Genomic DNA, 17,856 nt, shown 5'->3' with positions numbered 1-17,856 from the left:
ATTTTTGATGATAGTGCTTGAATGGAAGATTGTTTCCAACGGAGTTTATTTCCACTTACATGAAAAACCACAGCAGGTGCTACAGATGAGTCAGAAGTGGAACACATTAACCCAACTATCTGGAACATGAGTTTCATTTTACATTCCCAAAGATGAGCAAGAGTATGGAAAAAGGATAAAGTCAGCAACCTTGGGGTGGAGGGTGTCTTTTTGCAACTTTTTAAATGTCTATCCCTTTCTGTTGCAGACACAGTCTTTCGCCGTATACTGTAATACAAAGTAGGGCTGCTTTGCATAAAACTGTCACCTGCTAAACTCTAGCAGTCAAAGGTTTCAGCTAAAGCCACTATTCACCTCAGTGACATGCTAACTTCACAAATCTATTGCTTTGGGCTGGAAGAACTCTCTCTTTATTAATTTTTTTAAATTGTAAGTTTCCTAACAGTGTAGGCTGGAGAGGAACTAGAGCCTGCACAGTCACAATATCATTCGTTAGTTGTTCTTCTCCCAGTTTCCCATCCCACATGCCAGTGAAATCAACAGAGAGATATATATACCCCTTCCCCATAAATCAAGATATATCTGATTTAAAAGTTAATGGTCCAGCACCTTTGGTAAATAGTTTTCTCTATTTTTGATAAGGTGTAGAACTTGCTCTGTAACAGACTGTGACAGACCTCTGGGCAACAGCACTCTGATCACTGTATCGCCAATGAAATCGTCCACAATAAACTGGACAGGCAAAGTTGTGCCACACTGACAGACAGACTGGGGTCGTCTGGGGAGAGTTAAAGTGCTAATTATCCCTTTAGCTCAGGGAGTTGAAGAGGATACAAAATGAAGTGGAAAGAGGTAGAGAGGGGCAGGTAAGCTGTGAGAACCAGGGACAAGACAGATCTAGGAGGGAGAGATCTCCTCCCTCTCCTCTCAGTGGGCAAAAGGACTGAGGAATTATATGCTATGCTGCACAACATTGTAAAGATGACGGGGGAAAACTGTAAATAACCTACGTGTTGTTTACTAGCGGAGAGTTTCCAAGCAGTCTGGGTGCGCAGAGGAAGGCAGGAACGGAGAGACTACCCTGTTTCATAGACCTTTTCTTTCACTCTCCTCCCTGCATATCTAAAACAAGCTAGCCTCTCTCTAATCATATGGTTTACTGCTGCTGAGGGTAAAAAAAGCCTTCTCCTATGCAGTTCCTTTCACATGGAACACTTTCTGTACCACATCACCTCAGAACTTCCATTACTTTTCAAATACCTTCTTACAACATTTTATCCCTTCAGTTTTTCCTCCCTTCTTGGAATTATCAGAGTGAATCGGTAAAAATGTTGTTGCCCTAGGCCTGAAGGGGCAGAAGCTAGCATAAACTGTCTAGCTCTGTTGAAGTCAATGTAGAGCAAAATTTTCACAGCAAATTGTTCTAAAGCAAGCCATAAAATTATTAAAATGTATTAAAATTATTAAAATTTAAATGATTAAAAAGTGTTACAAATTGCAAAACGTTGCTAAAAACTTTTGAATAACTAATGCACTTGAGGAAATCATGATCTCCCTGTGGAACTTCTCTAAGCAAAAGAAATTCCTCATTTATGGAGAATATTATTCACAGGAAATTATTCCCAAACTTCTGCTATTCTTCCAGATGAGGATGTGGAAGACTTACTTCAAAGCTCATCAACACTTTTCTTAACTTGGTTGAAACCGTGTATTGCTGAATGACAAAGATCCAAGCTAGGTTTGGATCTAGCAGCCTTAACTTCTTACTATTTATTTTTGCCAAATGAGAGCCTCACCTCATATCCTGTAAGGAGCAAAAGACCCCCAAAATGAATGAAAAATCTCACAGGGCTGCCACAAAAATTGTATTTGACAGCAAACTAGGATTTAAAAATACCTACTTCTCAATTTGAAATATACTTTCTGAAAACAAAGTACAAAAGTTCCCTTTCTGTATCAATATTCCTTTTAAGAATGTGTTCTGTATCTTAGAGGTTGCATATATGCAGCACATTGCTGCAATTGGATGATAACTGCTTCAAAAAAGATATCAGTCATTAGCTACATACAAACAGCAAAGATCTAACTTGGGGTTAACTTAATTAGGGAAACAATTTTCGTTAACCAAAGTTTGTTAAATCTTTCCTTGTTTTTAGTTATATATTTGGATGTAATTTAGTTTTTAAAGTCACAATAAAATTATTATAGACAGCAGTAATAGCAAAGAATTTTCAACTTCAAATGCTTTATACACATTAACAATTCCTCAGTATCCAAGTTTAATATTAAGATTGAAACAAGCATTTTTTCAGTTTAGTTTCCTTTGTTCTACTTCCACCCATTTCTTTTATTTAAACTGCGTAGTTCTAGCTAAGAAATGGATTTTAAGAGAACTATTACATGACCATCTAACTACACAAAATCAGCCAAAGCTAAATTACAACATGTAAAGAAAACACACATATGCAGGCTGATCTTTGCTTCTTTTGTAATATTTGACATTAACCTGTCACAAACTGACCCAATAAGCTTTCATACCAGGCAGGCAGGTCACATATGACAAAAGGTTTCCATGTCTGTAATGGTAAATAAGCTCACTTACAGAATGCTGACCTTGGTCAGCTTTTTAAGCTAACTATATTCACGGAGTTCAGACAACTCAAAACAAATCTCCAGGCACTCTGCTGTCTCACAGCAAGAATCAAAAAAGGGCAAAACCGCAATCAAAGTGGCAGTTCACGTCCTCAGCAGGGGTTTGCTCAAGGCCCATACACAGAGATTAACAGAAGTCTCAGCAGGTGTTACAGGTCTCATGCACATAGGAGGAGCAGACCTGGAGAAAGCCAAGGATGAACACAGAGCACTGTCAGAAGAGACAAGCCACCACCAAAGCAGCACAGCAGTCCGAGATAAACAAGCGACAAGCTGATGAGAATCCAGCTGAGCAAAAGTAAAATGATGGTACTAGTTATTAAATTAAATAGAGATATTGTATACATTAACAGAATAGTATACAAGAGGTAACAGCATAACCCGTTACCTATGTGAATAACCTCTCCCCTGCTCTGCACACCACTTTGAAAATATTCATTATCCCTAAGCAAAATACTGAACTAAAATTAAAAAAAAAAAAAACACAAACAAATTGATAGGCCATATACACAGTACAACTTCCCTAGATTAGTAAGGCCATGTTTAGCTAAATACGCAGCTAGACTGGGAAAAAATATAAAAGTGCAAAACATGAGAAAATATGGTATTTTAAGCATTTTAAAAACTGACTGTGACACCCTGTGTCTGATAACATCCCAGAAACCCCATATTCATCAATGTCTTATAATTATATGTTCTGTACAAAGGATACCTTGTTTGGTATTATTTTAAAAGTCTTGATCTGCTAAACGTTAATACAATCCAACAGGGTATGTGCTACCATAGTATGTAAAATTATAAAATATTGTTGTAAATGCTACTAGAACATGTTGTGAGGTGGGAAATACCTAAACCAGCCATTTCAGTACAACAATGAAGTGGAACCGCCCCCATGTCACGTGCATTGACTGCTCCAGCAAGCCAGTCATAGCCATAAAAGGGGGAGAATGACATCATCACGGGTCTTCTTCAGGTGTTGAGTTGTGGGAGAGAGGAGGAGTGTCTGGAAGACAAAAAATTTTGTACTGGGGGAGGGGTGGTCTCAGGTGGGGAAAGCAGACTCTGCCTGTGAACTGAAGACTGGTAGCCTGCATGTACCATCTCTAAGGGTGAGATAATTTTAAATTCAAATCTTATTACTGTGCAGAGTTTAGACTGCGATCTTATGTTTATTTCTTTGGTAACTACTTTTAATCTCTTTACATTGCCACTTATGATCCAGTTTTGGCCTCCCCACTACAAAAAGGATGTGGACAAGTTGGAGAGAGTCCAGTGGAGGGCAACAAAATGATTAGGGGGCTGGAGCACATGACTTATGAGGAGAGGCTGAGGGAACTAGGCTTGTTTAGTCTGCAGAAGAGAGGAGTGAGGGAGGATTTGATAGCAGCCTTTAACTACCTGAAAGGAGGGATCTAGGGAGGATGGAGCTAGGCTGTTCTCAGTGGCAGTAGATAACAGAAGTAGGAGCAATAGTCTCAAGTTGCAGGGGGGGAGGTCTAGGTTGGATATTAGGAAAAAGTTTTTCATAGGAGGGTGGTGAAGCACTGGAATGGGTTACCTAGGGAGGTGGTGGAATCTCCATCCTTATTGGTTTTTAAGGTCCAGCTTGACAGAGCCCTGGCTGGGATGATTTTAATTGGGGTTGGTTCTGCTTTAAGCAGAGGGTTGGACTAGATGACCTACTGAGGTCCCTTCCAATCCTAATCTTCTGTGATTCTATGAATGGATGTAAAGAGTATAAAAAGCCACAACCCAGACAAAGGAGTGTGCTTCATTGCCACCTGATTCCGCAGGAGATGCTGTTGGCTTGATCACCTGGCGGGAAAACTATTCCTGTGTACAACCTCTGGAGTGAACACGTAACTCCTTGGGTCTAGTGAGTATGGATATGTTTTAGTTAATTTTTGGCTTTGTATTGAAATAATTATCTAAGAAATCCTTGCACATTAAACCTTATTGATCTGCAAATCAGGTCTCACTGGTAATTTACACTGATCATTGCGAGTACCCTGCAACAGGCCATGTCTGGTCATTCAAATATATGTCAGTTAGTAATATTAGATCACTGACAGAAGTATGATAACCTTTCATGTACATTAACTGTTTTAATGTCTGGGCTAAACACAGTGAATTTCACCTTCAATTTTTTTCCCTAGTTAAATCACAAATTTTTAGAAAGAAGGTTACTTTGACAGTTTATTAAAATCAGCACATGAACAAGAAAAATGTGTCATTTGACTGTCCACTGCCACCACACTTGGTTTCAACATTCAGGACAGACAACAGAATTAGGTATATTATATGCAAAAAAATGAGAGACTGATGAATCATGATGTGCTGATATTTAAAACAACTTTTAAAAAATTCATTTTGTATGAGACTCTATGCTGTATCTCTCAGGTGTGGTACAGACTTTGCAGGCCAGGCAGAGGGGACCAAACGTGGTTTTAGGCTGCCTTTGTATGTTGCCGTTCATGGACTGCACTAGACTCTGGAGTAACTTAGCCCTAAGGACTTGTCTAAGTTACAACTGCCTCCTCAGGCTGCCCAATGGACCATGTAGTTGCCTGGAATCTTTGTTACATTGCATGCTGCGGCCTTGTCTCCACCAGGCCTCCTGCTACCGCTATCTCTGCCATGCCTCTTATATGCCATGGCTTGCAAGGAAAATCCTTGGAAAGCAGCCTTATGGCTATCTTCCACAGTGTCTATACAAGGAAAACCTTCCCTCAGCTAGATACAAGGTTTGGGGGGGCCCCCTGTACACCAATCTGGTCCTTTTACTTGGCATACAAGGACCAGAAAGGAGATGAGGATCTCACCCTATATAAGTTTAATGTTTTTTTTTTGTTTGTTTGTTTTTTTTTAAATAAAGCTCTCATTCATTTCTGAATCTAATATATTAAACTGACACTGGTTTGTGCACATGGCAATGTGCTACTCTTAATGCTTTGTAAGTTGAGCATTAAGTTGAAAGTACAAAACAAGAGTCCTCAAACTTGGTTCACAGTCACAAAGATTTTCAAGTAGACGCTTGACCATCTTTCATTGCACAAATCACCTCCCCTTATACTAACAATCCTATGTCATAGTTACCATAGTGATGTTAATGCTCCCATAGAGAAGCAATAGAAAATATTTTTAGTTGTCAATATATTAAGTATTTTACCTTTACGAAAAGGATAAACAATTTCTATTTCATTTTATCTCCCCCTCCTATCTAGTCCATTCCTTTTCCCCCTTCACTCCTCTGCACATGGTTCTCTGTTGCCTGGTCTCCTGTCTTTCCCATACATATGCTTTCTTGCTACTTGGTTTTCTTCTCTCTTGCTCCCCTGTATATGCTACTCAGCTCTGTTCTTCTTCACCCTCCTACTCCCTAACAAGGATATAGCTGGACAATAATTCCAGTCTCTCCTGGACCTTCTTCCTTTCACGTCTAGTCACTGAATACTGTTTTCTCCTTTACCTATGTAGCAGAAGATCTCTAGAGACAACAGCTATATTCCCACCTAGTTACTCATTTCTAGTTGTTTTTACAGGCTTCAAGAACTTCATTTGCAAAGAGGAGCCTAGCCACATGTAATAATAGCTAAGAACAATTAAGAGAGCCAGTGTCATATGACAAAGACAGACTCCCAAGCAAGTGCTCTGTACACCACAATCTAGGAATACTGGTATAAAGAACACTAAATACAATGTGTTAAATGCAATACTATTCATCCACAAAGAGATTAGCAGAGGACCATACAGAATGGGCTACCATGTTGCAAAACTCCAATAATGGAGATTTCACATAAGAAGAAATACAATACTGCGAACAGTCTGCATAAAAGACTATTTATTTGAATCAACAAAAGAAAAGTTAACATTCTTAATTTCAATGTGGCAATTTCCATTAGTAAAAGCAAATGTGTTCTCACATATTTGAAAAAAAATGGGTCAATCCAGCATGCAATGGTCACCACTGTGACATACCACTTAACCATCTACCTTCTTCAGTTGGGTAAGTTACTACATTTCCAATGAGAAAGCTTTATTTCTAAGCTGTAGCTCAAAAATTACTTTTTCAAGAGAGACAGAGTATTGTCTTATCCTTTCAGAGTTTCTTTTGTGTTTGCAGCGGATGGTATAGAACAGAGCAAGATTTCTTCAGGGACAGTATGGATTAATAATGGATACAAAATAGGAATAGTGAATACACTTATGCCCTTCTATGTTGAAGGAAAATAATTGTCTGCTTGACTATAGTTACTCCATTTTTGCAGCTTCTTTGTTTATAAGGCAAGGCCGTTTCACTCTGTGCACAGATCATGGAAAGTTCTTAGGAATGCAGAAGGAGATAAGCCTCGGCTGAATTCAGCAAGCTCTGCAACCTTGATAGATAAGTTGTAGTTAGCTGCAAAACATCTGTAAAAGTATCTTATGAATAATAATATAGACCAATAGTTATAGATAAAATAGGTTTGTGCCCTTGTAAGGGGGATATGTATGGTCTTGTCATGAATGTTTAAGTAGCAATAAGGTATAAAACTGTCTGTAATCCTTTGTTCGGGGTCTTTTTCCACTGTCCACTTGTGGGCTTGGGAATTGACCTTCTGCAGAATAAACTCTTTTGGAGACTGTCCAGCCTGAAATCCTGTGTGGGTCTCTTACCAGGGCAAGGTAACGAACCACACTTGGAATCTTTTTCCAACAATGTCTGGATAGAAAGTGTTTCTAAACAACATATCTTTGGGATGCTGGGACAGCCAGCAGAATACACAATCCAATTCTTTAAAAACTGCAGATTGTAAAGGTTTTCTGCTATTGCTACAGAACTGTAGGGTCACAATGTGCTGAATGGGCAGAATAGCAACTCCTAAAATCACAGGTCCAGATGCTGGCCTACAGCAGTACGAGTTCATTCAGAGGTGGAATGGTTAGAGAAAAGAGCTAGGAAATGTTTTCTCCTTGGATGGTAGCAGGGCAGGATCTCAGTTTAATACTTCAGAGAGCTCTAGAAGCAGTGTCAAACTTCTGTATGAGAAGATGATGTCTGCTGGGTGGAGTGAGATGGGGAAAGGTGTTGGCTTCAGCTTTCTAGTGCATATACGGAAGGCTGGAGCTAGCAGGTGGTGATGCTGCTTCTCTTCCAATGATCAGTAAAGCATACCCAGCAGTGTATACCCCCATCCCCTTCTTCCCTGAGCAGTGGACCTTGTGCTGGATGGGTGGTCAATATGGCTCTTAAACCTCCTATACTACTCCAAAGCATCATCATGCAGGTGTAGGGTTTTGCCACAGATATCAATTTTGGGAGTAAACTGATGGACCACCTGTCATGAACAGATTAACCTACTCTGAAATACATGGTCAGCACACCACAGACCTGGCTGCCTAGTGATAGACTGTGTCTTGTCTTTATATAAAAAGAATTAAGAAATAACGAGGGAGGAGAGATTTTATTGCATCATCCAATTTCTTCTGTCCTGTAGCTTTGCCAGTATAGAATTTTACAATGCTCAATCTATTGCCTTGTGATTTCTGTAGAACAATACTTTCCCCTCTCCCGTAGCCCATCCCGCTACCTTGTGATTTAGAATCTTCACTTAACTCCCACAATAACATGCTGTCTCCAGTTCACTTCCTCCTTGGAAGTTACATGCCTTGTGAAAACTATTACAGTACTTTCATTCACAACTCATTTTCTGTCATTATTATTTAAATTATCTGCACATTCCTCTGCGTCCATGGTTGATTTGTATTTTTATCCTCCTAAAGATCACCTGATACTCTTCCTCTACTTTTAGGGCTCCCTGGGCTCTTGGCTCTCTCGTCTTTACCCCTTTTCAACAGGCTTCATCCTTGATCCTATATTGAGTTTCCTCCATCTATCCTTGCTAATGTGGTGCTAACATCTTTACCCTCTTTACATCAACCCTTCTTCTTAATAAGTCATACCTGTCCTCCTCCCCAACCATTTCCCCTTCTGCACATCATACCACTCCTCTGCCATCCTTGTCACTCATGCACACACACTTGTCTACGATTGATTATTTCCTGTACTGGTGTTGTTGGCAAAGCCACCTCTGGTAGATCCCCATGTTCACAACGATCTTGTTTGCTTTTTCCATGCCAGAAAAAAGTGACATGCATCTTGGAGAGAGCCTGTGTCAGCTAGTCTAGTTTCAGAGGGAGCAGCTATGTTGATTCCAAGCTTCTCCAGCTCTCTGTCAGTGACAGCATAATTTTCTAAGGTCTGTGACCTCCTCTAGATTCTCTGACATGACAGTGCACATTGTCCTCACATTCCAACAAACAAGTTTGAAGAAGGTAACTATTGTACCTGAACCATCAGTGTGTACGCTTAAGCAGGAAAAAAAAGAAGAATGAGGAGACTAATGCTTCCCTTAGGACCAACGTCCTACCTCTCAACGGTCTGACTAGGCCCAAGGCTTGGTGATCAAGACGTTTGGAAGGCAGCACCACTGCAGGAGATGCCAGAGGGCAGAACTGAGCTGCAGTGCCAGCCTCCTGATCTTTTCTCCATCGCAGACTTGATTCAGAGTTTTGTCTCCTAGCCTTTGTTCAGCCAAGAGCTAGCCGCAAGACAGCAGCAGCAGCAGGTGGAGTTACTCCTTTGTGGACATGGTTTTTTATTCCAATGGATATCTGGCATACCGCCTCCCCTAATCGTTCCTAATTTATTCAATTTTTATTCACTCAAACGCATATCACATTTTACTGGATATGTGATACCAGTAGCAGGGTCTGACCTGACAAACATTTCTTAACATTACTTTCCTATATAAACAATTACTATCATTGTGATGTGATTGTCAACAAAAGAGAGGGGGATGGCCACAAGACAATCTCTTAGGAAAGATAAAGTTCACAGTAAGAAAAAGCTTTAGAAACTATGCTCAAAATTTGTGCATACCACTGCTGGGTGTATAAATGTACAATATTAGGTTCACACTCTCCAGTGATGTAACTATGTATTTGTATGTTTAACTATATTTATTGATTTGAATATAGTTAAAGTACATTGAATATTTGATTAATCATAATCAAAATTAGCCTTCTTAAGAAGTTACGAAAGGGTAATGTTTTCATAACAAAATATGTATGCTTAATCATTTTAAAACTCTAGATAAATTACCTTTTCTGAAGTGGACCCATAATGGCAGAATAAACCAAGTTATGGAAGAGAAAAGTAACTTTTCTCACAGATGAGTACGCACTGCCTGATACTCCGATACAGTTTAATTACAACGCAATAAATTTATGCTGCACTCAAACTGAAAACAGTTGAACTTTAGCAACAATTTCAGCAGCTGTTTTAGATCATACTATTCAGAGCCAATATAAATTTTCCCACTTCCAAAAACCATAGCATTAAACACCAAATTAAACACGTCTAATTTTATCCACTGGATAATTCTGTATCTAGAAATTATACGTGACAGTGTACTATACGTGACAATACAGGGAATGTACTGTATTTTTAATTTACAAGAAACCAGTAAAACATTAGGTCAATTTATAAATGATGACATGAAGTGAAGCAACAACTGTATTAAACAGACTCACTCAAACAATGAAAACTGTAAGTACCTGCTAAAAGTTCCGTAGTAATTGTTTATATAGCACATAGACATGTTTTCACATATAAACAATCACTTTATCCTTTAAATACCGTCAGGTAGGGCTTAGCTCATTTGTCTGAGCCAAAAAGTAACTTGGGAGATCCCTACAAATAAAATGAGTAAAGTAAGCCCTGTCTGCCTTTAAAAACAAAAACAGAAACAAAAAAACCCCACTCAAAGTCCACTGAGCAGATACAACAGAAGAATTCTCCTGCTTACCCCTTGCTCCCTCTCTGGGAAGGAAAACAACACTGAAACGGGAGATGTGGACCTGATTTCCCAGGGTCAGATTGTGCATAGCTGAGGGAATGTCACCCTGGTGCTCCCCCAGACACAGTGCTGCTCAGTGCCACCCCTACACAGGCCTTTGTGCAAGTGCACAATCCAGTCCTGACTGTCAGTGTCATTTCTAAGGATGCCCAGCATAGTATGTATCACAACGGAACTTGCCATGCTCTATGTCAGGAGTGACCAAACTTACTGACTCTGAGCTGTATACAACAATCTTCAGAAGTTTGAGAGCCAGGGCGTGCCTGCCAGGCCTTACGGCTTCAGCCTTGTGGCAGGGCTCAAGGCTACTGCCCTGTGGGTCATGTCTGCTGAAGCACTGAGTCCCAGCAGGCGCCTCCCACGGGGCAGAAGCCTTGAGACTCTCCTCCCTGCAGTGCTGAAGCCTCAGCAGGTGCACCCGCTGGGCCAGAAGCCCTGAGCCCCAGCAGGTGCCTCCTGCGGAGCAGACACCCCTAGCCCTGCCCCACCAAGGGGCTGAAGCCACGAACTCCCCACCTTAGGTGGCGAATAGGGGTATAGAGCACTCTGCGCGCCGTGCTTTAACAGTAAGAACCACAGTTTGACCACCCCTGCTCTATGTGTTTACAATGTATTGAGGGTCTATGCTGAACTACAAAGCAGCAAATCTACAGAGAACCCCCTGAAGTTTTAATTGGGCCAAGAAATGGGAGCAAAATGAGTGGATGGAAAATAGGACTCAATTTAAACACATCTGAAGGATTTATTTTGCTTTGTAATTGATTTTGAAAAAAGAATTGAGTTAGTGAGAGGTTGTGTCTGCATATAGGACTCTTGTTACAAGACAATACCTCATAAGAAATTTCAGGGCCTTTTGCTTTTGCTTAATGTGAGACAAACAAGGAGCAATGGTCTCAAGTTGCAGTGAGGGAGATCTAGGTTGGATAGTAGAAAAAAGTTTTTCACTAGGAGGTTGGTGTAGCCCTGGAATGGGTTACCTAGGGAGGTGGTGGAATCTCCATTTTTAGAGGTTTTTAAGCTGCATCCCAGCCCTGGCTGGGAGGATTTAGCTGAGGTGAGTCCTGCTTTGAGCAGGGGGTTAGACTAGATGACCTCCTATGGTACCCTTACAACTCTAATCTTCTATGATTCTATGAAATAATAAAAAAAAGACGGTTACTTACCTTGCAACTGTTGTTCTTCGAGATGTGTTGCTCTTATCCGTTCCATTGTAGGTGTGTGCATGCCCTCGGGGATGGTTACCAGAACTTTTTTCCCTTTAGCAGTAGCCGTAGGGCCGGCTTCGGCGCCCCCTGGAGCCCTGTGCACATGCTGCAGTATATGAGGCGCTGCCGGCCCTATGCCCCCCCTCAGTTCCTTCTTGCCGCTAACTCCGGCAGCAGGGAAGAGTGGTAGGTCATGGAATGGACATGAGCAACACATCTCGAAGAACAACAGTTACAAGGTAAGTAACCGTCTTTTCTTCTTCGAGTGCTTGCTCATGTCCATTCCATTATAGGTGACACACAAGTAATACCTTGGAGGTGGGCCGGAATTACAGATGAGCCGAAGCCCTCATCATCCTGTACCTGCTGGACGATGGCGTAGTGGGACATGAAGGTGTGTTCAGACAACCAGGTGGCAGCCCTGCAGGTGTCTTGCACAGGCAGTCTCGCTAGGAAGCCTGTAGATGAAGCTTGAGCTCTGGTTGAATGGGCTGTAATTGTTCCCAGAGGCAGCACCTTTGCTTGCTCATAGCAGAACTTGATGCAGGAAGTCATCCACAATGAGATGCACTGGGTGGAAACAGGTAAGCCCTTCATCCAATCCACCACCGCGACGAAGAGTTGTGTAGATCTCTGGAATGGTCTCATGCACTCGATGTAGAATGCTAACGCCCGTCTAACATCTACCGTGTGCCACTTCCTCCTCCTCCTCCTCCAAACAGTGTGGTTTGGGAAAAAACACATGGAGAAAAATGAAGGAGTCTGCCACAGGGCCTTCACTGTTTTCAAAACCCTTTCATGCACAGGGAGGGCAACACAGGCTGAGGCGGCCACTGCCAGGAAATTAAAAAGACTGTCCGATGCCTCCTTCAGCTCCTCTGCCTCCAACCGTAAGTTTGAAGCCACCCTCTTTAGAAGCTCCTGATGCGCCCTGAAATCATCCAGGGGTGCCAAGTCTCCCTGGTTGACCGCCTCATCTGGGAAAGAGGAGGAAAACTGGAAGGGCACGGTGGGTGGTGGCATCCCGTCACACTGACAGGAGATCCCAACAGAGGTCCCTTCGGGGGGTCCGAATCGTCGTCGGAGGCCAAACGATGACCCTTCTCCAGCACCCATGGTGCGGACTGCACCCCAGACGACCTGAACAATTGCGGACCTGGAGACCAGAGACCCCCAGGGTCCTCAATAAAGCCACTGGGGTGGCCACTGACCTTGAAGCCATCCCAGGGCTGCCTGAGCCAAAGGGTGCTCCAGCACCTTATGCTGGTGGCAACGACTCGCCCGGTGGCCGCTCTCTCCACAGTCTCTCTCTTCTTTCTTTTTTGTCCTTCTTGCCGCCCTCTCAAGAGGACACCGACTCCCTGTCCGACAACCATGTTGGGGCTGCCTCGGCGGTTCCTATTGAATAGTACCGAGTGTCGGGGGAGTGGTGACCCGATCCGTGGGTGCTCTGATACTCTGGAGAACAGCCCCTCGTTGTTGTTGACTGTGATGACAACGAGACCCGGTGCTGGTGCTGTGACCGGTGCTGATGCAAGGAACCACGTTTCGACTGCAAACTGGAATGCCAGGAGCGGCACCTGGGCACGGACAAAATACGGCGCTACTTCTCGCTTGGTGCCAAGTCGGGCTCCAGCGACCGGGTTCTGCGGGCAAATTCCTTAGTGCCGGGGAGCAATGCCGACTTTCCCCTGAGGAGCCTCTTTCAGGCGACCCCAACAGGCACTACCTCCTGGGACGAACTCCACCTGATGCTGGGGATCGTGCCCAGTGCCAGGAAGACAACCTTGCTCCGTGTCCCGCCGATGCGGAGTGCTCTGGCGGCCATGACCTGAAACAACTTCTGGGGGAGTGTCCGGGGCAACCGGGGGGGTCAGAACGTGGGCTTCCCCCTGTGACACCGGCCTTTTCTCTCTGGGTGGAGGACAGGGAGGGCGTGGTGCGGGCAAGGCCAACAAGGTCCATGCTGCCTGAAACGCCTCCGGTGTCAACAGCGCCGACAGGTGCAGACACACCCCCCACTCCCAGGAGTCAGGGGTGGCTCTCTAATTAGAGACATAGGCTTCAGCCATGGTGAGCGAGTTTCCACTGACTGACTTCGGTGTGGCCCCGTACTTGACCCTGCTTTCTTGGATGGTGCAGGGGAGCATCCCCACTCTGTACGCTGCTTACGCTTCTTCTTCGACAGCAATGAAGAAGTCCAGTGTCAGGGAGGGGCCAATGCCAACAGCATGCTCTGCACCGATGTTATGCTCGGTACCGAAGTAGAGCAGATTGTTTCAGAGGCCAATCTGAGTGCTGCCTCCATCAGTAAGGCTGTCAAATGGATTTCTCTGTCCTTCTGAATCCAAGGTCTGAAAGCCTTACAAATCTTGCATTTGTCCTTATGGTGAGCTTCCTCCAGGCATTTTAGGCAACTATCATGGGGATCGCTCAGTGGAAAGGCCTTCCCACAGGAGGCACACGGTATGAAGCCCGGTGAGCAGGGCATGCCCCGGTCCCAGCAAAGTCCCAGCCAGGACTATCCTAAGTGACTAACTACCACTATTAACAACACTTAAGGTCTAATGTACCTAACTAAAACAAAAAACAAATTGACTGAGATTGAGAACACTTGCAATGCAAGCAGAAGCAGCTCCAGCAACCGCCACAGGTGGAAAGAAGGAACTGCGGGGGCATAGAGCCAGCAATGCCTGATATACCACCGCATTTGTGCGGGGCTCCAGGGGGCGCCAAAGCCAGCCCTATGGGTACTGCTAAAGGATAAAAGTTGCAGTTACCGTGCACAAGAGCGTGCACACACCTACAATGGAATGGACATGAACAAGCACTCGAAGTAGTAGTAATACTTCCTGCCAATTTTATTTTGGAGGTTTACAATCAGCTGTTGAAAACCAAATTGAGAATAAGGAGTTCCTGGTTATGTTCTCAACTATGCCACTGTCTTGCTGCAAGCATGGACAGTTCACTTATATCCAATTTTTCTTTTTTCTTTTTTTTTTGGTGGGTAAATATCCACAGATTTTGAGAGCTCAACTTGAGACACACTGAGCCTGGTTTTCAGAGGGGACAAGTACATTCACAATCAAAGTTAAGTCATGGAGTCTCAACCACTTAGCATCTCTGAAAACCACCAGGAGGTGTCTAGTTACACAACAAAAATTTGACATATAGCCTCAAGTACAGACTTCTGAAAACTTTCCTTAATATCTGTGCCTCAGTTTTACCATCTGTAAGAAATAGATGCCACCCACCTGCAACACATCACAGGATACTGATTAATGTTTGCATAGTACTCTGAAATTTGTGTATTACCAGCAATATTCACAGTGGAAAAATGAATTTCTGAAAGCAGTGCAAATTTTCACTTGACTCAACCTATGTGGACTGCGATTTCTGCAATAATCAGTCTTCCTCTATGTTTATAACTGGTGAGTCAGATTCTTCTCTGGGCCAGATTCTTCTGTTACACTGATGTAAATCTTGGATCAACGTGTTGACTTTCAACTAGAAGTTATTCTGGAATTATTCTGCACAGGCAGAAGCAGCGCAAACTTCTTCATAGTGCCCTGTGATTGTGCCTCAACCTTGACCCAGGGTTACCACCTCCAGGGTAAGAGAATAATTCAGTATCCAATCTCATTCAATCTGTGCTGAGATTATCAATAAGGGAACTGGTTATCATGCCAATACGACTGTGGCTTTTAGTCCCATGACTGATATTAAACCTTGAATTGAAATTTATAGCTACACCTGCAGGTACCTCTTAGCCGTCAGTTTTCCCCCGAATATGTCAGGTTTAATTTTTTGCCAATTCTGTGACTTTCTTAAACAGCAGTTACACTCCTACAAATTCACATTGTACGTTTTTCCTTACCCATCACAGGAGCACCAGTTTTTAGGAATACTAAGTGTCCTTTTAAGAGTCTGAATTTTCTAAACTCAGCAAGGTGCATTCCACGAGCCATGTGAATAAGTTAGTTCTTGTGTTTTTTTGATACTGCATAAAGAGATAATGTATGAGGAAAATAGTGGGCAGGAAGGTGAAATAAAGTTGTAGAGAGCTCTGGCAAAGCACAAGATGGGGGCATCTGGCGGTAAATTTGAAAAGAATGAGAGAGTTAACCAGAGGATAGTAGGAGGTAGTTGAAAATATCATATGGAAATAAAACCACAGTAACCAGAATGAGCCCCACAATAACATCATGAATGACTCTACCCCTGAAGTAATTACACACTTCCACGCAAAAGGAACGGCCACTGAAGTCAATGGGAGTCATTCCATCGAATGTAACAAGCTTTGGTTAGGCCCGATATGCACGTATCTTCTGATCCCTCGCCTCCTTAATCTTCCTTCTACTGCCTCTCCTCCCATCCAGATTGAGATTCTTCCCCCATTTCTCTGAACAAAAACTACCTCCTATTTCCTGTCCCCTAAGATTCTGTATTTTTACCTGTGTTCCCAACTACTGAAGCCAGTTCCACCTTCCTCCCTGCAACTGTTCATGAAAGCCTGCCTCAGCATCAATAGAACTAAGAGAGCTTCTAGTGCAGTTCCTGTGGTAACCGGCAGGAGCAAAGCTTTCTGAGTATATTACTGCTAATGAGAAGGCAGTGGATTGAAAATGGGCTCAGGAACTCAGAGGCCATTAGCGTAATTGTTAGCAGTGAAAAATAAACACAGCTAAATAGAAGGAAAAATTTTACTTTTATTCATTTATGCTTTGCATAGGGAAGAGAGGGTAAGAAGCAATTTTTCCATGAAAATTATTTACAGACTAAGTATAGTATAATGCATGATAATCAAAGGAACACCAGTCTCATTTTAACTTCTGATGTTCAGACCACACGGGAACTCAGGAAATCTGCTAACAGCACATTTTCAGCAACAAATCTTGCCCTGGGAGAACCTGCCATTATAGGAATTAAATGTTTACCGATCTCCCAAATCTGTGCTTTTATACTACTTGAGTTGTATTTGTGAGGATGTTGCCAATTTAGAATTGTAACTATTCAGTCTGAAAATATTATCTGACTGTGGTAGAGAAATGTTTGAATGCAGGAAATCTATTGCTTCAATTTCGTTCAAATACTTAATATTTTCCTTTGGGGAAGTAACTTGTGTTTTATCGTAATGATTTCTATTTGCTTCTGGAGCATGAGTCATGCTCTTCAATTACTTTTAGTTGATTGTTTAATTATGAGAGAAAATGGGTTTTGGTTAGTCTGTTTGCTTTGGTGTGGGGGTTTTTTGTTTTTGTTTTGTTTTTATAATAAGTATTTCAGCTTACCTTCAGGAGAGGAACCTGGTTTTTGAGAATATGCAGAGCTTATTTTACTCTTCTTGCTGCTATCACTGTTGACAGACAAGCTGGACTGAATTTTTCTGTGCATTTTTTGCGAAACGGGGGCTGAAAATTTTCTATTATCTGTAGCTACATGTTTGACCCCGTTGTGAATTCCATTTCCATTACTCAGACCTGCATGACCATTTTGTATCTTGCCAGTTTCTTCCTCGCTCTTTTCCAATGCTGAAGTATTTGGCTGAGACAAGCGTTGAGGTTGGGCTTAAAATGAAAAAGAGAAAGAGTTAACATAATTGTCAACTGGCATCTGAACAGACTGAGACCTGACTGGGAACATAACTTTTTATGACCAGAGAGGATGGAAGAGTACAAGCTAATGAAAAAAACCAAAACCTCTAGACTAAGAATTATGGAGATTAGTGCAATTTAAACATTCATATAATGCCATAAATATATTACACTTACAAAGTCATAGAATAAAGACATGGTCCCTGCCCTGAACAGTTGACAATTCAGCATGAGTTAGACAGAAAGAGCAAGAAGGACAAAGAAGAAAGAAGAGAAAGCCTGTGGAGAGGGTGGGAAAGAGAGAGGGATAACAGGAAGCTATAGAAAGGGAAGGAAGATACAGGAATGAGGAGAAAAGGAGTTAAAATGTGGTAACAGTAAAAAGGATTAGGAGGAGAATGGGGCAAATGAGACAGAGCAGGAAGGGAAGGAGGACAAGGGAGTAAGAGCATGGAAGCATGACAGTACAGAATTGAAACGGGAGGAAGGCAGTGCAGCTAGCCT

General features: G+C 42.5%; 1 protein-coding gene across 2 annotated transcripts in view; it reads right to left on the bottom strand.

Annotated features, from left to right (window-relative positions):
- MDFIC (MyoD family inhibitor domain containing) overlaps positions 1-17,856 on the bottom strand; it is a 70,683-nt gene that overhangs the window by 7,741 nt on the left and 45,086 nt on the right. For both annotated transcript variants that reach the window (XR_010922856.1, XM_067564237.1), the window contains exon 4: positions 17,050-17,325. Coding sequence is in view for 1 of the 2 variants with exons in the window: in XM_067564237.1 (XP_067420338.1) it covers positions 17,050-17,325 (276 nt within the window). In the remaining variant the exon portion in view is untranslated. The remainder of the gene's footprint in view (positions 1-17,049; positions 17,326-17,856) is intronic.

This window comes from Emydura macquarii, unplaced genomic scaffold (genome assembly GCF_026122565.2).
Source record: "Emydura macquarii macquarii isolate MOO-44397 ecotype Brisbane River unplaced genomic scaffold, CSIRO-AGI_Emac_v2 contig_2636, whole genome shotgun sequence".
Taxonomy (NCBI): Eukaryota; Metazoa; Chordata; order Testudines; family Chelidae; genus Emydura; species Emydura macquarii.
Note: the sequence above shows the minus strand (reverse complement) of the source record. Positions and strands in the feature narration are given on the sequence as shown.